This window comes from Labeo rohita, chromosome 10 (genome assembly GCF_022985175.1).
Source record: "Labeo rohita strain BAU-BD-2019 chromosome 10, IGBB_LRoh.1.0, whole genome shotgun sequence".
NCBI lineage: Eukaryota > Metazoa > Chordata > Actinopteri > Cypriniformes > Cyprinidae > Labeo > Labeo rohita.
The window spans coordinates 4,551,601-4,572,721 of record NC_066878.1 but is presented as its reverse complement, the minus strand read 5'-3'; the positions used below and the strand labels follow the sequence as shown (position 1 = coordinate 4,572,721).

General features: G+C 37.6%; 1 protein-coding gene across 5 annotated transcripts in view; it reads right to left on the bottom strand.

The window, feature by feature from the left end:
* Nucleotides 1-692: 692 nt before the first annotated feature.
* dclk1a (doublecortin-like kinase 1a) overlaps nt 693-21,121 on the bottom strand; it is a 60,916-nt gene continuing 40,487 nt past the window's right edge. The window contains exons 1-13 of one of the 5 annotated variants that reach the window (XM_051121264.1): nt 18,744-18,859; nt 17,666-17,760; nt 10,985-11,069; nt 9,456-9,631; nt 8,833-8,952; nt 6,857-7,003; nt 5,786-5,919; nt 5,537-5,614; nt 5,175-5,271; nt 3,925-4,005; nt 3,698-3,811; nt 3,397-3,470; nt 693-1,921 (exon numbers count right to left, since the gene is read on the bottom strand). In XM_051121264.1, the coding sequence (XP_050977221.1) occupies nt 1,864-1,921; nt 3,397-3,470; nt 3,698-3,811; nt 3,925-4,005; nt 5,175-5,271; nt 5,537-5,614; nt 5,786-5,919; nt 6,857-7,003; nt 8,833-8,952; nt 9,456-9,631; nt 10,985-11,069; nt 17,666-17,760; nt 18,744-18,759 (1,275 nt within the window). In that variant the 5' untranslated portion in view covers nt 18,760-18,859 and the 3' untranslated portion in view covers nt 693-1,863. Of the gene's footprint in view, nt 1,922-3,396; nt 3,471-3,697; nt 3,812-3,924; nt 4,006-5,174; nt 5,272-5,536; nt 5,615-5,785; nt 5,920-6,856; nt 7,004-8,832; nt 8,953-9,455; nt 9,632-10,984; nt 11,070-16,529; nt 17,425-17,665; nt 17,761-18,743; nt 18,861-21,121 lie in introns of those variants that run through there. The other 4 variants (XM_051121263.1, XM_051121267.1, XM_051121266.1 and 1 more) reach the window with 4 other exon arrangements.

Sequence of the window (21,121 nt, the reverse complement as noted above, 5' to 3'; positions counted from 1 at the left end):
ATTCGCAATGAAGCCTGTTGTGACTGTGACTTAGGGCTAACATTTTTCAAGAAAAATACATTGCGGTCTTGAGACACGGATATCATCAGATAAGAATTATTTCTATATATTGTTTATAGTTTGCTGAAATGTTTACATTTTATCATTTTTATTAAGTTCCTGTCAAGTTCTGTTGACAGGTTTGAAGTGTCTGTTAAACTAGCGCTGACTTTTTTGTTCATTGTCACAAGTCAATATAAAATATTTCAGTGATGGCCCTTTATCAGTTTTAGTGATTTTCTCTATCCCTAAAACACACTGTGCTATTGTTTTATTGTTTTCTATCATAAGTTTCTAACTATTTATCTCTGGAACATAGGCGGAGGGTGAACCAACTTCAGGGCAAGGCTAAAAGCAGCCAAATCTATGAACAACAAACATCATAAACACACACTTTCAGCACATCTTCACTTTGTTAGCAATGGATGTAATGTATTTCATTTGTTTGTGCAGGGGCGTTTTTGTCCAATTTAGTGGCATTTGTGCTCCAAGGCCCGGTGGCCCAGCCTTACACGCTTCGCCTAGGCTCTGGGAGAATATACTAATTACTTCTGATTGCCAGTAGGGAAGTGATTGCAGGTCTAGTGGTAATTAAATCCTAAATTGATAAATGGAAATCCTGGGTCAGTCACCACGAATAAACAACAACAAAATGAGGTTATAATATATTTTTTAATAAGATAATGTCTCAAATTATAATGTAAGAGCCACTCCGTATTCCATGCACTAATGAGAGAATACAATGACACAGTAAGCAGGGCTATGAGTTACTAGAACACCTCTTACTGCACTTCAGAAACACTCAAGCCTAATCTGACCTCCTGACACTAACAGCAGAGGTACCACTGAATTAATGTCTTGCATTCATGAAATGGAATTCATCAGACCGAACCGTTGGCATTTGTATTTCCAAGAGCTGACCCTGTATTAAGGAATGTTGCTTATGTCTTTCCCAACAACGCATTTGTGCTTATGTTCCATATACCTAAAAACTGCAAAAATGGTTAAATGTGACTTACATTGTCTAGTTAAGATAAAGAAATATATTGTCAATATCAAAATAATTGAAATTATATTATTTACACTGATTACAAAAAAAGGTCCCCATCTCGCGTATGAACGAATGCTGTGCGACCACAATAGAAAGGAAATCCACGTACGACTTGATCTCTGAAGAGGTATCTGCAATTCAAATAGTTTTCAGTCTGCTTAGAAAGGTTTTTAGGAACACAGGGTACTAATTACCAGGAGTCAAATTAGCTAAATGTCCTTCCAGTTTCCTTCTGAAACATATGAACGATACCGGACCCATAAAAACATCACATTTCTAAGGTGCTTCAACAGAAAAAGACATTTTTGAACTTGAATAAAAAAGAAAATGTATTTATTATGTATAAATAAACGAAAAGTTATTATAATGACCATAAATAAACAAGAAAACCCCTTCTTGACGGTCATCATTTTCCCTGTGATCAGATTACAAAATGGTTCAGTTCATCGGTCCACTCGGCCGCGTTCCGAATCCTCATAAACCCTCCTTCTCATTTAGTGCCCTTTCCACTCGTTCCCTTCCCTTTCGACACTAGAAAGGGGAGAAGAGGGAGCGAACAGTCTCCGTGGAGCAGGCGGAAAAGTCTTCAGACTCGGGCGTGGTGGTGGCGGTGGCTGTGGTGGTAGAGGGATTTGGACCGGGGATGAGGGCTGGAGCGGGAAGTCCGCTGGGCGGCTGGGACAGGGGGTCGAGGTGCAGACCGGGGCACAGACTGGGAGTAAAGGCTGGGATGTGGAGGCTACAGGTCGGCTGGGTGGTCCAGGGAGCTGCGCTCACATTCTGGTGGCATCCTCGTCGGAGAATCTGCCTCTCCTTATCAAGAGCGGTGGTCTGATGGAAGAAGGGGGAATTTTAGTCATGTTACAGAATATGGGCATGAGTGCAGAATAAAATACTCGAAATAAAAGTCACTCCCAAAGGTCACCAAAATACTTAATATCTCTTTAATTAAAAAAAAAAAAAGAAAAGTATTTTAAAAAACCTTTATTAATAATAAAAAAGGAACAACAATTAAAATAAAGAAAACAATTACAAGAAATTCTGAAAAAGTCAGAATTTTGAACAAAAATTTGGACTTCGCAATTGACTTTTTTTTTCAGAATTGTGAGTTTGTATATTGCAATTCTGTCTTTATCATCGCAATTCCGAGTTCATATCTCGTAATTCTGACTTTCTTCTTAGAATTGTGAGACAAACTCACAATTGCGAATTATAAAGTCAGAATTGTGAGATATAAACTCACAATTGCAAGTTATAAAGTAAGATTAGGGGGGTATTAACTTGCAATTGCGAGATAAAAATTTGGACTTCGCAATTCAGAATTTTTTTTGCAAATGCAAGTGTGTATATCACAATTCTGTGTTTTTCCTCGCAAATTCCGAGTTCATATCTCGCAATTCTGACTTTTTTTTTCAGAATTGTGTAATACAAACTCAAAAATATATATATTTCATTTTTCTCATAGTTGCGTAAAACAAACTCACAATTATATATTCAATATAAATATATATATATATTTTATCAGTATTCATTTACATTCTTGCTAAAGACGAAGTTCCAAAAAATAAATAAACAAATTTATTGAGCCCAAACTTGTGATTTGTAGTGTACATTTAATAATAATAAATATATTTTAGTACTGTCACACGATTAATCGCAATGAATTGCATCCAAAATGTGGATGTGTACCGTGTATATTTATTAGGTATATATAAATACACTCACATGCATGGATATATTTAAGAAAAATATGTTATGTTAATATATTAAAAACATTTATATTTATATTTATTATATATATATACATAATATTATCAAATTAATATAAATTTCTACATGTAATTTTTTTTTTTTTGTAATTTACTAAATGTGTGTATCAATACGTACAGTACATAATAAATATACACAGTATACATACAAATATTATGTAAGCAAAAACATTTATTTTAGATGCAATTAATCACGATTAATTGTTTGATAGTACTAAAAAAGTGATTTTTTTAGTAAAAAAGTGATTTTTTAGTGGGACCGACTGTTGAGTATTTTATTTCTGCACAAGATTGAAGCTCATGAGAAGCAGGTTAGAAGCAAGACAGTGACAGTAACAGCACACTGAGGGAAAAGCACATAAAATATGCCAGTTGCGATGATGCTGAAGCAAATCATGCACATTCTCTCCACCTGGATTGAAAACGTTCATACACACATAGGTTGAATGACCACAGCAGCCATGAGCAGGTTTCAGTGCCAACACTGGGGTTCAACAAGACAGGGGCTGGCGTGCTGCAGCGGACACATGGCGTTACCTTATCCAAAACATGCCCGGGTTCTGATAGAAATCCAACGACCCTGATCTCTGGATGGAAAAGTCATGGTCGAGCTAAGCGAAGAGAAATCAGTGGAGCTCAGACAACGCTCAGAAAACACTCAAATCATCAGCTGTAAATCCATTTTAACTGTTAGTAAAGAAAATCATTTCAAAGTGTTATAGTGTTTGCCTCCCATAAAAGCTGTCCATCTCACATGGTGTCTGGTACTCACTGGCTCTAAATGTTTATTTAGCGTCTGATTCTTAATTTCAGGCTTCGACAGTCCGTGTGGGCTTACCGTCATCACAGACACTCCCGGGGTGTTGTTGCTGGGCTTGGGCCCGGTGTTAAAGTGCTTCTTGATCTTTCCCGCCACTGACAGCTGGTGCTCGTTTTCTGACAGACCGTCATTCTGAAATGAAGCCATCGAAATGGAGCTCGTCAGTTACTATAGTTATTAAACAAAGTATTAGGATTTTGTCTGGTACACAGTATAGTGTAATGGATTCAGGTTGAATTACTCACAGTGACCCAGGGATGTTCCAGCACCTGCAGCGCTGTGTATCTCTGATCCACTTCCACCTGCAGCATAGACACTATCAGCTCCTGTGGAGACAGACGGGACAGAGTGAGTTAGTGCCAAACACAATGACTTACCATAATCAAAAAGTAAAAAAAATATATTAATAATAAGAATTATTACTGTTTATAGTATGTAGTATGTAGTAATAGTATATAGGCTTTTCAAAACCAAAACGCAATTTCATTTTAAACATTCTAAATTTTAATTCTAAATTTAATTTTGAAATTATCGTATTATTAGTGTAATCATATTATTTTGATTTTAGAGCCCACATATTATTTATTACCATAATAATTATCATATTATTTAGCTTTAAAAACACATATTATTTATCATCACATAATTTGTATTTTGATTTTAAAGAGCACAAATATTATTTATTATCATACTACTTTGCTTTTAAAAAACATATAATCATTTTTGCTTTTAAAACAACATAAATTATTTATAATATTATTTTGCTTTAAAAACCACATATGATTTATTATTATATATTTTTTCTTTTTTTTCTTTAAAAAAAAGCACATTGTTTAGCTTTATTTATTATTACCATATAATTTTGCGTTAAAAACCCACATATTTATTATCATATAATTTTTAATTGTATTTTAAAAAGCCCAAATATCATTTATTATACTATTTTGGTTATCATCATTTTTGCTTTTAAAACGCCACAAATTATTTATTATCATATTATTTTGCTTTAAAACCCAACATATTATTTATGATCATATAATTTTTGTTTACATTTTTAAAAGCCCAAATAATATTTATTATCATACTTTTTTGCTTTAAAAAAACACTTATCATTGTTTTTGCTTTTGAAACACCACAAATTATTTACCATATTATTTTGCTTTAAAAACTCACATATTATTTATTATCATATAATATTTATTTTGTTTTTAAAAGCCCAAATATTATTTATTATCATACTATTTTGCTTCTAAAAAAACACACTTACCATCATATTTTTCTCTTTTTTAAAATGCTACAGATTATTTATCACATTTACTATTATTTATAATATTAGTTATCAGGTTGTTTTGATGTGCCCAAATGTGATTTTTACTATCATATTTTTGCTTTTGAAAAACACCACATATTAGTTATCACATTATTTTTATTAACAAAACTCACATATTATATATTATCACATTGTTTTTCATATTTATTATTTAATCTCACTTACTTTGGCTGAGTCTGATACATTGTCCCAGTAGGGAAGAGGAAATTCTAACTGTCCCAGTAGTATCTGGTCAAACAGAGCTTCTTGATCATCAGTGCTCCTGAAAAAAAGAGTGCAACTTCATATAAGCATCGACAGGAGGCGCTCGTTTCATTCACTGATAGTGCGACAAATAGCCACAGGGTGGCGCAGTAACATCTTACATAACGTTACAGCTTTGATTACATTACTCAAAGCTGCACTACATACACAGCCAGAATGTATTTAAGAATGAATCTTCGACATGTGGACCTTTTTCTACTGGATAAATTCTTTTTTCAGCATTTTTAAAACTGCAATATTTTTCGTATATGCAAAAACCTTACCCACGAAATGGAGGAAAGCCACAGAGGAGAATATATGTGATGACTCCAGCCGCCCAGATATCTACCTTAAGGCCATACCTAACAGGAAACAAAAAGTTGTTTTAGTATTATATTTTATCTTCATAATATGGTCATAACAATCACAGCACTATGCTTAACATCACACGACTCCATTGAAAAAATATGTATGTATACATATATATAACACATTCAAGGACCCAGATTGTGCAAACGTGTTAAAATATTCACCCGGTCTCTGCGATAATCTCTGGTGCTACATATGTGGGTGTTCCACAGACAGTGTACAGGGGTCCGTCTACCACAGTGGCCAAGCCAAAGTCGCCCAGCTTCAGGGATTTGCTTCCGTCTTGATGCTCGTACACCTGTGAAACGAAGCCAAGAACATCATTAGACCAAAAACAACCTAGTCTCTTCACAGCAAACTGTGAAAATGACATATCCGGCGCTCAATTCCCAATGTCAAAAATATGCACTGGCTTCAAATAAATTGATATTTGTGCATTTAATGTCTTTAACCTAAAATCCACTGATGCTAAAAAAGAAACAGGAGCATCCTAAGCTTGGCCGGCTTTGTGTTTGGTGTTATATAATATGTAAAGTGATGCGTTTTGAAAAAGCCTCATTCTGCACTGCAAGGTGCATTTGACATGCACGCTTCCAGCCACAAGCGATTATCTTTGACACGCAGAAAGCGAGCAAGCGGCTTTTTCTAGCTCACTGGAGTGCGGTTGAGAAACAGACGGTTTTATTCACCGTTAGCGGGTCACATTTTCAATTATAAGTCCCGCAGGATTTCCAGACACATTCCCCAGATCAAAAACAGGGCTTCATAAACAACATTTCCATCTTTGAATCAGCGGAGGAAGGGCCATTGATTCATAAATGATGTCTGCTAAAAGGTTCGTACGAGTGCAGCCTTGGAGAACAGTACAGTCTGTGAACTGTCAATGTGTGAGTCACATCTCAGTTCTTCCGCTGCTGAAGTGATATCACACGTATACAGTCAGTCAGTAGGTGGCTGGTCTAGACTCAGTCAAAGAGCTCGCAGCAATCATCTCTCTTTCTCCAAACACACTTATGTAGTTCCAGCCCACAAGACCTATGAGTTTCATCCGCTCCTTTCCTCGGCACGCACACACAGGAACACACGCTTGTGGAGGCTGGTGATCAAACAGCGCCACTTTAGGATGTGATAAGTGTTGCGCTTGTACCTGTGACATGTGTCAGGATGACTTTCTCAGAAGTACTTTTGGGAAAGGAAGGAAAGACGGAAGGAAGGACGGTGTTTTGATATCTTACCAAAAGGTTCTCTGGCTTGATGTCCCTGTGGACGATGTTAAGGCTGTGTAAGTACTTGATAGCATTGGCCAGGTTGTACAGCATGCCGCTGGCATCCCGCTCGGTGTATCTGTTGGCGGAGGTGATGGCATCAAAAAGATCTCCTCCCTAAAAATAAGAATGCAATGCAAATTACTAAAAATAAGACAGATTCAATATAATAAAGATACAAATGTAATAATGCTATAAATTTTTCATTTACAGTAAGTCTATTTAACAGTAGCATTCAAATGAGGAATCTTCATTGTATGACCTTTCCAACGTGATATGTAATGCGTGAAGGGTAATTTTTACATTTTTTTAGAAAATGACCAATTGTTTTGCTAGATAAGATACTTATTTCTCTGCTGGGATTGTGTGGAGCCCTTTGAAGCTGCACTGAAAATTTAATTTGGACCCGTTGATCCCCATTGAAATACACAGTGATTCTTATTAAAGCTACTTAAGTTGTTCAGCCAAGAGCACTATGTGATTCTCTTTTGTTATTTGACTTCTAGAATAAAAATTTCCTCATAATTTACTTACCCCCATGTCATCAAAGATGTTCATGTCTTTCTTCAGTCGAAAAGAAATTAAGGTTTTTGAGGAAAACATTCCAGGATTTTTCTCCATATAGTGGATTTCAATGGGGGCCAACAGGTTGAAGGTCCAAATTGCAGTTTCAATGCAGCTTTAAAGGGCTCTACACAATCCCAGCTGAGGAATAAGGGTCTTATCAAGCAAAAACGATCAATAATTTTTGAAAAAAATAAAACATTTATATACTTTTTAACCACAAATGCTTCTCTTTCACTAGCTCTGTGATGCGCGTATGCGAATTCACGCATTACGTAATCACATTGGAAAGGTTAAAACCCCATGTAATTTTCTCCTCCAACCTCAAAATCAGGGGTTGTGTTACCTTTTTTGTAAAGCATGTGTGACTTTCTTTGCATGTTCGCGTTGTAAACGCTGGGTTGGTACTGCCGTCTATATCACACTTTTCCATTTGTGCATTTGTGGTTAAAAGGTATATGAATTTTTATTTTTATTTTTTTAAAAAGAATGATCGTTTTGCTAGATAAGATCCTTATTCCTTGGCTGGGATCGTGTGGACCCCTTTGAAACCACATTGAAACTGCAAATTGGACCTTCAACCCATTGATCCCCATTGAGGTCCACTATATGGAGGAAAATCCTGGAATGTTTTCCTCAAAAACCTTAATTTCTTTTTGACTGAAGAAAGAAAGACATCGACATCTTGGATAACATGGCAGTGAGTAAATGATCGGGAAATTTTTATTCTGGAATTGAACTAATTCTTTTACGGCAAGTATATTAGGCACCTTTATCGCTCTAAATTCCCGTTCACACCAAGAATGATAACTATGCAGTTTTAATAAACATTCTAATTCTGTCTACATCACAACTATAACGATAACAACAAAGAGCAACATCATCATCTGAGAACAAGCCTTAAGTGCACTTTTTATGTTCCACGATACACAAAATACAGCAAAATATCTTTGGATAGACATTTCATATTGTCATATTGTCTCATATTGAGGCATATTTGACATATACAGCTAGATCAGAGTGTTGGGTTTTGCTTCCAAGCAAGGTTGCATGTTTCATGTATACCAAATGATCTACATCACAAGAGTTTTCTTGAGGTCAAGTTGTTTATACAAAGCAGGCAGAAAGTTCATGGTGGCCTGGTTTGCTGTTCACATGGCAGAAATCCCCTCAAAGAGTCGAGTAAGTGGAACAGCAGCTTAAAATAACGCTCAGTTCAACAGAGCCAGCACAACTGCACAGGGCAGCCATTACAAGGACCTACCAAGAGCTAAAATTCATTCATATCTCCACAAGATGTATAAAACCAGCTGTGACTGGATTTTCGTGAATCTTTCTGTACGTGCGTTAAAATGACAGCTAGCGTATGCTGTAGTACACACCTTGACAAGCTCCATGACCAGGTAGAGTTCACTGTAAGTGTCCATTTCCTCAATCAGCAACACAATGTTTGGATGTTTCACTCTTCTGAGGATAGCCACCTCATTCTGGATCATATGCTCCTGTGCAGGAGAAAAAGATTCAGAATAAAAATATATATGTGACCTTGGACCACAAAACCAGTCATAAGGGTACATTTTTTACATTGAGATTTATTCATCATCTGAAAGCTAAATAAATAAGCTTTCCATTGTTTGTTAGGATATGGCAATATTTGGCTGAGATACAACTATTTGAAAATCTGGAATCTTGAGGGTGCCAAAAAATAATTAAAAAAAACGCCTTTGAAGTTGTCCAAATGAAGTTCTTATTGATGCATAATTACTTATCAAAAATTAAGTTTTGATATATTTACAGTAGGAAATTTACAAAATATCTTCATCGAACATGATCTTTACTTAATATCCTCATGATTTTTGTCATAAAAGAAAAATCGATCAATTTTGATCAATACAATGCATTGTTGGCTATTGCTACAAATATACCCTTGTGGTCCAGGCTCACATATCATAAAAAATAAAAATATAAGAATTTTATTGACAACATCATAATACTTCCATCATACCTTTCCTCTGCATTTGCCTTTGTTGATGATCTTTAGAGCGTACGCCCTGCCAGTTGAGTGCTCCACACACTCGTGAACCACTGCAAAGTTCCCGTCTCCGATCATTCGGCCCACTTTGTACCGATCTGAAATGGAGCTCGGGACTGTGGGTATCGGCGTCTCCTCCAAGGGCTCGGCTGCAGACGGCAAGCGAGAGCAAAATTAGAGCAAGACTGAGTGGGCCTCATTCAGAATCTGTTTTTATGACTAAAATCTCTGTAGGCAGTGGAGAAATTTGATTCTCAACCAACATTCCTAGTCTGAGAATCTTTTTGAATGCAGCTCAGAGAACAAGACGATAAACCTGCATTCGGTTCACACCTCAGGGCTTCTTTCATTAGTGCATTACAGTCAGCTACAGCGTGTACACTGAAGTGGAAATGACTGTATAATGATCATCTACGCAAAGCCTTCAGATGAAGCGTTTGTTGATGACCTCCACTGCAGACATACTCTCGAGATAAACATCTTTACTTGGTGGCACTGAGCAAGTATAAAGCTTCTTTGATTAATAAAGGGCCTACTCATTAATAAATTCAAAACCTCCCATATCTGCATACGATCAAAGAGTTGAAGAGCTCTTTGGAAGAAAATCTGAATGCAATTATAATGCATGGATTTAGAAAAGGTCAAGTTACCGCCGTGCTTTAACAGGAACTATTGTTTTTGGTCATTGAAATAACAAAGTATAAATATTAGATTAAAAATGTCTTTTTTCTTCAGTCACAAGACATTTTTTGAGGAAAACATTCTGAATTTTTCTCCATATAGTGGACTTCAGTGGGGATCAATGCGTTGAAGGTCCAAATTGCAGTTTCAGTGCAGCTTCAAAGGGCTCTACATGACCCCAGCCGAGGAATAAGGGTCTTATCTAGTGAAACGATTGGCCATTTGACTTCGCGCATAACATAGTCACATTTGAAAGGTCATGTGTGACATAGGCAGAAATTCCGACCCAGAGTTTACAAAGTGAACATGCAAAGTCAAATGCCCTTTACAAAATAAGGTAAAACAACGGTGTTGGGCCACTAAGCACGCATGACCTTCTCAACATGATTACATAATGCGTGAAGTCATAGATGCACATCGCAGAGCTAGTGCAAGATGAGCATTTGTGGTTAAAATGTATATACATTTTGATTTATTTTTAGAAAATTATCAATCGTTTCACTAGATTAGACCGTTATTCCTCAACTGGGATTGTGTAGAGCCTTTTGAAGCTGTATTGAAACTGCAAATTGGACCTTCAACCTGTTGGCTCCCACTGAAATCCACTATATGGAGGAAAATCCTGGAAGGTTTTCCTCAAAAACCTTAATTTCTTTTTGAGTGAAGATGAACATCTTGGATCACAGGAGGTGAGTAAATTATTAGGCAATTTAAATTCAGGAGTGAACTAATCCTTTAAAAAATGAAAATGTTAAATGTTAACTAAGTGAAAAAAAATAAGTTGAAGTACTAAAATCAATCGCTTTTTCTCTATTTCTTACCATCGCTCACGGGCCCTTCCTCCTCATCCATACTGCAGACTTTGGTAGAGGCCAGAGACAGAGAAGAACCGCTGTGCTGGGATCCCTGTAAGGAAAAGAACATCCAATTAAACCAGAAACTGACTACACGGCAGTACACGGCCAGTGTGTATGGGAAACATAACTCCAAAAACCACCGACAACCACCTAAAGTCAAAAATACCAACACTGAGAAGCAGCTCAATAGGCTATTCAGTCTGTCTACCTGTGCTGGATATCCTCAAGCTGCCCCCATGTACTATTCCCATCAGGACGGTCGGCACGCTCGGGACCCAATCCTCATTCTCACTTTTAAACACAGCGCAGTGTTAGGATAAAGCCAGTTATCTGTGTTTCTTTGCTGGTTGCCATGGCAGCAGCAAGTGTGAGCGAAGTTACTGGCTGTGCTGTAAATTGGTTTTCGCTCCCGGTTGCCGGCAGTCAGGGTGCAGGGACCCTTTCAGGTCCGCGTGGAGAGTAATTGGAATGATGTCTCCAGGAGCACTGCGCTCTCCCGGAACTCAAATGAATTTGATTGGACGGCAGCGGCGTGCTACAACGGCCCCGGACGCTCCTCGGCGGGGCTGCTAATGGCGCGAACGAAGCGCACATCTGCCGAGACGAAACAGTGGACGGGTCACGGCGGGTCAGCACTCCCACACGCACTGTCTGATAATGGCAGTTTGAGTGGATGCATATGAGACGACCAAGGTAGGGTTGTTTAAGTGTCATCAGAAACAGTTTTGACTGGAGAGAGTGTGTGTGTGTGCTTCCGCATCCTTTTTCTATTTCATTCAGATCACAGTTTGTCCTGGCGCTATCAAAACTCTTGTTACCATGGAAACTGTTGGAGTGTACTAATAATATTTTCCCTCTGCGAGACAGGAAGCAGCCAGAGACCAGACCATATAAGGCATCTTCCTGTTTCCTGGCTCAATGCTAGGTCAAATCACTCCAAACAGGCTGGATTTCTGTGCTTTTTCTCAGGACCGGAAAGAAACTGAATAAACCGTGCTGTAAGTATGTATTCTTTTCTTCTCATCATGTATAAATTCATGTGTGTACATGCAAATCTAAGTACTCAGTTGCATAACAGTCTGTTATTCAGCATCTGTGTAATTATGATGCTGATAACACAAATTTACCCCTAATGTAGAGTCACAGGAACACTTGATCAAATCAGGCTCAGTATCAATAACAATGACGCATTAGTGCATTTTAAGGTCACTCCTGTCATTTTAGACTAATTGCATAATGGCTTGAATGACTGATTTGTTGCCTGCGATGATTTTGTTTAGTGGCAACGTTCATGCCATGGGGAAATTTAATCCAACGGCCAGACAGGATCCCGCTGTTCTCATCAGAGGTTTTGGGAAACAGCTGTAGAGATGCTAGACCTCTGCAACTCCATTAAGACCAATGTGAGAAAATCTCACAAGAGTCACTTCAGGACATTTGGTAATTACACCTATAATCTAATTCCATGACCGGCTGCATTAATTTGTTTTTGAAATCATTAGCGCTAATTGTGCAGTGCAAAATAAAAAAAGCTTTGGCATCCGCAAAGTCTGGGACAAACAAAATGTGATTAAAGGAGTGAAACTCGCTCAAATAAAGAGAAGAGGACCCAAAAGATTTCAGAAAGAACACCCAGTTAAGTTTGTACTAGATAAAGAGACTTACTGTTTAATGTATTTGCATCTTCAATCATACGTACATGATGGAACTGTTGACATGTTTAGACAACGCATTAAAAATAATAACCAGAAATTGAAAGTCTTTTCTTTCTAAACATAAAAACAACCAAAAATAATAGATTATGATACAAAACTAATACAAAAACAACTACATGATTGACAATGGCTTGAAAACAGATACACAGGAAACATAACTGAGCCAAAACAAAAAGGTGAAACAGCAAAACAATGAAAACCAGTGCAACACAAGAGGAGTGAAAACTATTGCCGAGACAAAGTATCATACAGAATACAAGATGCCTATTTTTTGAATGAATATGAAAGACATACACTACCAGTCAAAAGTTTTTGAACAGTATGATTATTGTTCTCCTGCTCACCAAGGCTGCATTTAATTGATCCAAAGTAGAAAACATTAAAAAAATAAAATATTTTCAATTTGAATATATTTTAAAAATGTAATTTTTTCCTGTGACCAAAGCTAAATTTTCAGCATCATTACTCCAGTCTTCAGTGTCACATGATGCTTCAGAAATCATTCTAATATGCTGATTTGCTGTTCAAGAAACATTTATTATTTTTATTATCAATATTTAAAATAACTGAGTACATTTTTAAATTATTGTTTTAAATTATTATCAATATTTAAAACAGTTCATGTCAGGGTCAAAGATCAGCATTTTTAGGAAAGAAATCATAGAAATAAATACTTTTATTTAGCAAGGTTGCTTTAAATTGATTAAAAGTGATGGTGAAGACATAATGTTACAAAAAAAATCTATTTCAAAACTTTCTATTCATCAAAGAAACCTGGAAAAATTATACTCAGCTGTTTTCAACATAATAATAATAATAAATGTTTTCTGAGCAGCAAATCAGAATATCAGAATGATTTCTGAATTTCTTTAAAACCACAGGAATAAATTACATTTTAAAATATATTCAAATTGAAAACAGTTATTTTAAATAGTAAAATATTTTAGTTATTGCTGTACTTTGGATTAAATAAATGTAGGGGTTTTTTTTGGTGAAAACTTTACTGTTCAAAAACTTTTGACTGGAAGTGTAGCTCACTCAAAAATGAAAAACGTCATATCCATAGCACGTTTTGCAAAATCGCTCTTTTTCTATTCCACAAAATAGGTATGGAATGACATGAGGGTGAGTAAATGATGACAGAATTTTCATGGGTGATCATTGTGAACATCATTATTTTGATCATGTACAAGAAACAGAAACACAAGTACATGCGAAAATCCAATCCATCATCATACTTGGAAGACGCTAAAACTAATTTTTAAATCAATGTTCATGGATTGAATGAAAACACACATGCACACAAACACAATGTCATTTAAACAGCGGAAAAAATACATGTGTAAAAACGCCAAAGGAAAATGTGAAGAGCATGCAACCCAACAGACAGTTTGAGGAACATCATTTAATGGAGATGATGAAGAATGTGTTTTTATGAAATTGAAAATAAAATGAACTGAACTGAACTGCCATGAGAGGAATCTCGAATCCAGCTAAAACTCAGGAATTAAATAGGTGCGTTTTCAATTCAATCCTTAACAGCACTCAACTCGGATAGAAACAGGTGTGCGGCTGAGCTTGTTGGCCTCACTTTTCATGTTACGCAACACATAAAACTCTCATCCTACCTAGTTAACCATCCCTAAAACATGACTACAAAAACGTACATTTAATCTCACAATTGCGATGATACGAATCAAATGATAACCTCATTTACCTCGGCTCATCCTTGTTTAGCCAGATTGAGATGGATTAGCAAACTTGGAAACAAATCCTGACATCGCTATTTTATGTTTTGACACAGATTAAAAATGTATTTGTCGCCATAGCATCAAAGGCTTATGTGTTCCATATTTTTCCCCAGAGGAGATCTCATGGAAAGAAAGAGAGACGATGGAGGGGATATGCCTGAGGACACAGAGGCCACACACACACACACACACACACACACACACGTATATATATTCCCAGTATAGATCCGGCACTCTTGTGTAGCTCGTTTCTGAAAGTGGGTCATGCGTTGAATGCAATTCACAGCCCGGGCTCGAGCTAATTAATAATAAATCAGTAGTAATGATCAGTATTAAAATCATTCACTTGGAAAGAGTAAGGTCATTTAAAACCACAGTATAAACTATCAGAGATAGGTAATCTTTTGGAACGCATTGCTATTGCTGTAATCACACACATTAGCAATGTATTAGTGCAAGCTGCAAACTAATTGACTAACCAAGCCACAAAGCCGCAATAACAACATTCGGAGACTCATATAAATTCATAAGCTTGATAAAGAAGTGCCTGCTTCTTCGGAAGCATTTGGAGAGAACATTCAGTTCCTTTGCATTTGTATCATATTTATGTAAATGTTTTTTCTCCTTCCTTCATTCACAGAACTCCACTGGGGAGTTTTCAAAGCCTGACCCACTTATGCAGGAGATGGTTGTAAAGACGCTGAGATGCGTCTCTGCTTTGGGCAGATCTGACTGTCCCAAATTCTCATTCTGCAACAGCAATGAGCTGAGAGCAAAGCCATCTGACAGAATCAAACCGCAGAGAGATCATCCGACTTCAAGAGCTCAGGCTGCGGTGCGAGATAAGTGAAAGGATGACGGGAATCTGAGAGTCTTTGCTGGTGGGTGGAGGGCGAACACAAAGTGCTCGGCGTCTCTGTCTCTCAGTCGGCACGTCGACCGAATCGCATTTAGAATCATTAAAAGTCAGACTCGTCCTCGAGAGGAAGTTTAGCCACTTCTAATGCAATCTGGAACAGTTTAGAAAATACAAAGTTGAACATGACTTTACTTCCTCTCGGAGGTGCAGTCATTACATTTGCTTTTAATGTCATACAAAAGCAATGTGATTTAAGGTCAGTAAAGCTCCTGGCCAGCAGTTTCTGATTAATCTATTTCAGGTCAATATTAGCACGTGATTTCGCTGGCTGTAAAACAGCTCTTTATCCGCCTGCAGCTGGATTTGATGTGTCCCGAAAGCTCACCATTTTGACAAGTTGGAAAGGAGTGCAATATGCTCAATGACTGAATGCTCTAGTGCATTTGAGTCACGGAGAACTAAGAAAGAGGAATAGACAGACACTCAGAAAGAATGGAAGACAGAGAGACTCTTCAGAGAGAGCAATCTCTTAGATTTAAGGCTCATATTATAAACCTGAGAGAAACTCTGGACTGGGAAGGAGAAGTTTCTACTGCATTAAACCTCTGCGTTAGTCTATCAACTGCAGGATTAGAGACTGTTTGACCAGGTCAAATCCGCACAAGCGCTTCCCAACTTTCCTCGGAAACTAAATAGTAGCCGAGTTTATATCCAAAGTTACGCAAAATTGGAATATCGCATTAAAACATTTACCAATAAGAACCGTTTCCACCCAACGAATCGAAGAGAACCAAATCATCACTTCCTGATAAACTAGCACTAAATATCACTAAGACAAGTAGGAGAAGTGAATATAATAATTTTTATATATAATAAATGACTTGCGCTTTAGAGAGCGCAGATGATACACAATAAATGCGGTCACTGCTTTCGGAGGCGGATCCCAGCTGTTTTGGAACGTCTTTTAAGACTGGGAGGCAGAACATAACAACATTTCAGATGTTGTGCAATGAGATCGCTCCGCTGATTAGTCAAATTATCCCATCCCACAGCGCAGTCACATGACTTTTTGAGTGCGCATGGAGGAATTTATTCGCAGAACGCATTTCCATCTCCCGTTATTCGCATTAACCCTTTGTCACACAATTCAAAAACCGCCTCAACTTTTTTTGCGGATTAAGAGATTTTGGCATTTCCATCACTTGTTTCTAATGCGATACTTCAAAATGCACATAAAGACAGGATGATGGAAATGTAGCTAGTGATGTGTTTCTTGGAAAAAAAGTGTATAACAAATAAACACTTTCTGGTGAGTTGCATGCTCTTTCAACAGCATGTTTAATGCCATTTTTCTCAATCAGGGTCCAAAATTAGCACTTGCCAAACACCATGTGAGAGTAAAAACTGGTTTTGGTGAGTAAATAAAACACTATTCGCTCATTGGCAAGTAATATTATTAGAAACTGCAGTTTAGTACATATGTATAGTCATGTTCTCACTGATGTGAGCGATTCAGTTTAAACCATTTGAACTGTCTATAAAAAAAGTACATGTCTTCAGATGACTTGTACTTCAGTGAAAAATCTGAGAGTCTTTTTATTTCATAATTACATGTTGTGACAATTAGAAGGAATATTCCTCGTATTACATCACAATATATATATATATATATATATTTTTAAAAAGCCACAATTTCTTTTGTTTGTAGGTGGCATGGAAAATATATCACCTTGTATATGTTGCTGCAAGTGACACAACTTATGCTATGTTTGTATATAGCAGGTACAGAAATTTTGGGTACATATTTTCTCAAATACTCTCCATTGGCAGATTACTGGCAAAAGTTAATTTTGGACCCGGTTTCAATGTAACTTTATGATTGCTGCTCTACTACAAAAAGAAGTCTTTCTGCATGGCTGACTCTAGTGGACTTTCACCCTTAACTCTGATGATGAAATGTGAGAGACAGAAAGTTTCCAAAAGTAGTGGCCCAGACTAAGGATTGACTGTGGATCTTAGTGCCACTTTGAAGAAGTGGGGAAGTTAAGCTGTGCTGTCAATGATGGCCTTGTCCATTTCCTGAGAACATAGAAGGAGCGCGTTATATAGAGCCCGAGATGGCGGAGGAGGGCAAAACAATGTTCTATCTATATGGAGAAGGATCTGGACACTCAATTTACATAAAGCAGTTTGACACAATAGAATTGGTTTTAGATGACAGATAAAATGCACCGAGTGGGCAATAGAAGATCTGAGGTTTATGTTTGTGCAGGTGGAAAAACATGTCCTGTGTGTGACTGTGAAGAGAAAATTGTCTTACCCTGCGTTTCTTCAAGCTCCCCGGGCTGGTTGGAGTTGGACTAGGCGATTTTGCAGAATGGGGTGTGGACATCTGACTGGCTGGGGTCCCATTCACTACAAAAAAAAGAGAAAATATATCTGAGTGCACGAAGTTTGTGAATGAAGCTCAGCAAATATTTCAAGAGCCCCCAGGAGGCTGCCAGCACTCTTATATTCAAAGAGTGCGCTTTTCAAAAGCCGTCTGTGAGTAAGAAGAGAAGAAATCGCCCACACAGCTGCCCCTGCTTTCCACACTCGCATCCCTAAACAAATCCTCTTCGGATAGAGCGCCACACACCCAGTGGCACAAATCCCTCCATTTCTACAACCTCACATCTTCCAAGGCCCATCAGTCATGGTGTGACTGCACTACACACCACTGAGAAGACCCGAACTCTCAGTCAACACCAGACTGATTCATATTCACAGGCGACTGCCTGTATTTGCTGATACAGATTAGGAATTATCCCTTGCCAGTATTACACTCGTTGTTACAGTGAAACATTCATTACCAAAACAGTGATTTATATAAAACATAAAAATTTAAATGAGTAGCAAAAATTTTGAGTGTATGAATGAATGGAAAATGTCAATGCTTGTAGTGAAGTTATAACAGAAATAAACCAACCTGTTTTATGACAGCAATTAATTTTTAAATACATAAAATGATTAAATATTAAATATGAACTAGGCCAAACTAATTAGCTACTTTTAAAATGCTTAAGATGACATGAGGAATGACAGAAAACGTTAATTTAATGCACAGCATGTTACAACCCATCCTGGTTCATTAATTTACAGAGACTAGTGATAAATTCTAGACTGTTTTATTTTGTAGCAGATGAATATGGGAAACATAGCGTTAAAAAATCTGTTACAACACTCATCGGTCTCTCCTATAAAGACGAGCTAAATTTTAAATTAATAATCTACTGATACAAATACAAATACACAATCCTTCTAGCGTCTGAATAAATATCACTATTTAACTCCGTCGTAAAAAGTAAAAGCCAGCTTCCCATGTATCCGCAAAAGAGCAGTGAATCCGCCTCTCCTACCTTCGTATTGCAGCATCTTGAGACACAGTGCTATTCCAGGTGGCAGAAAGCAGCAGCACTCGCTGAGCGCGGATTCCAATGAATGAAGCAGCGGACAGCAGAGCGGAGTACAGAGCGTGAGCCGCTGCTCGCTCATTGGCTCGCCGTCTGCCTGCGTAGCTGTGACGCTCGGCCGGGCAGTGCGGTACGGTAGTGGGAGGCGCACTCATGGCTGAGGTAATGGTGGAAACGCGCCGAATCTTCTCACCGACAGACCTTTAATGGCACTCGAACCACGGCCACATCCAAAACAAAAACACTACCGTATTTTTAACATGAGACAGTGAGGGACAGTGAGGTCTCGCTCCTTATGTGAAGTAAACAAAATGTATTAAATGACCATTTAACGTGATTTGATTTCAGGTATTTATTTAATTATTCAGTTTTTCATTCATTTATTTGGTTTCTGAAATAACAGCTAGCAGGTGAACATTAACCGTTTTAAAAGCCTATAAAAAGCGCTTCTTCATAAAAGCAATTTGTCAGAATGACCCTGTGCGATCTATGTGGTGTTTACAGGAAACAGACGAAGATCAATTATAGCTTTTTAGATGTCAATACTTTCAGCGTTCACGTTCCGTCTATTATTACTAAACGTGACTGAATCTAAATCTGACTGACCCTGCAAATAACAACAAGGACAAGAAGAAATATTGATGAAAAGTTCAGTTTGAGAGATTTTGAGTTGGCTAAGTTCTCTCTGAAACGCTTTGAGTGTTTGAGCGATACAAACTCACAATTCTTGTGATATGTGAGATATGAACTCAACTGTGAGTTATAAAGTCATACTTATGTGATATAAACTTGCATTGTGAGTTATAAAGTCTTTTTTAGTTTTTTCTCGCAATTGCAAGTTTATGGGTGTGTTCACAACTAGTTCAGTTCGTTTGGTTTATTTGGTCCGGACCAAAAAGGAAAATGATACATTTGGTCCTGGTCTGTTTAGCATTCACACTGGCATTTTTTGACAGTGAACCTAAAGATACAGAACCTAAAGGGATAGTAAAACGTTCACAACCTGATTGGTTGGGCTGAATGACGTATATTTCGTTATGGAACTCACCGAACATTCCAAACAAAAGGAAAAGGCATGTTCGACTTAAAGCGGCGCTGTGGGAGCATGACATCAAAGTACCCATTCACTGATCAGAACGCTCATCGCCGCTTTAAGTCGAACACACGCAATGCCATCTGCTGAACTAAGTGTGCTCATTGTTGCATGTATATGATTTTATTTTCACCACTTGCAAACTCAGAAAGAGCTCATAAAAGGAACTTTACTGCCTCGTTGCTCCACTTTTGCCCTCTGCTCATTTTGTTTTGGATACACCGCTTGTTCCCTTCATAAAAATCATGTCGCACACCCTCGCATCTTGTCTTATTTACTGTTTTTGGTTTGTTTAGAAGTATTTGGTCTGTGTTGCATTAATTTATCAATCGAACCCCAATAGAGTTCGTTTGGAAGCAGACCGAGACACATCTCTTTAGCACTCTCGGTGCGCTTGTATGGTGCGCACCAGGGTTCGGATGGCAGTGTTCACACTTACTCAAACAAACCGCACTAACAGAGCAATCGCACCAGAGTTCGTTTTAATCGAACCAAACATGACAAGGGTAAACATACCCTATATCTCACGATTCTGACTTTTTTGAGCGATGAACTCAAGTTACTTGCAAGTTTATATTTCACAGTTTTGACTTAAATCGCAATTACTGACGTAATTTCTTCCATAGAAACAGCTTGTGAAGATGTTTCAAGAGGTCTGTCACTATTTAAAGGGGTCATCGGATGCCCATTTTCCAAAAGTTGACATGATTCTTTAGGGTCTTAATGAAAAGTCTATAACATACTTGGGTTAAAATTTCTCAATGGTAGTGTAAAACAACACCCTTTTTACCATGGCAAAAACTGCGAGCCGTTTCAAGGCATGTCCCTTTAAATGCTAATGAGCTCTGCTGACCCTGCTTCACCTCTCTTCCATGGGGTGTCAAGCTTTTCTCTGAGAGACTGTAAACTTTAGGCGCGGAACTTGCCAACTAGCACATTATTAGGAAAGGCAATTTGCAAAGATTCATAAAAAATCCCTTATACTCAACATTATAGACACATTTAGGCAGATCGGTGGGTGCATTCCCTTCAAAAACAAAAGTAATCCACTGTGTCTTTAGTGGATCAGATGTCAGGAGTAAATGACTACTATGTTCATTATTACATCCAGCAACAGAACACCTTAATGGCTTAGGAGCCATTCTTGTTCTCCCATGTTCCGGCATCAAAACAATGGCGGACTGTTTACAGCTCACTCAGGGTGGGTCTAAGGTAAGACGGCCGTGTCAAT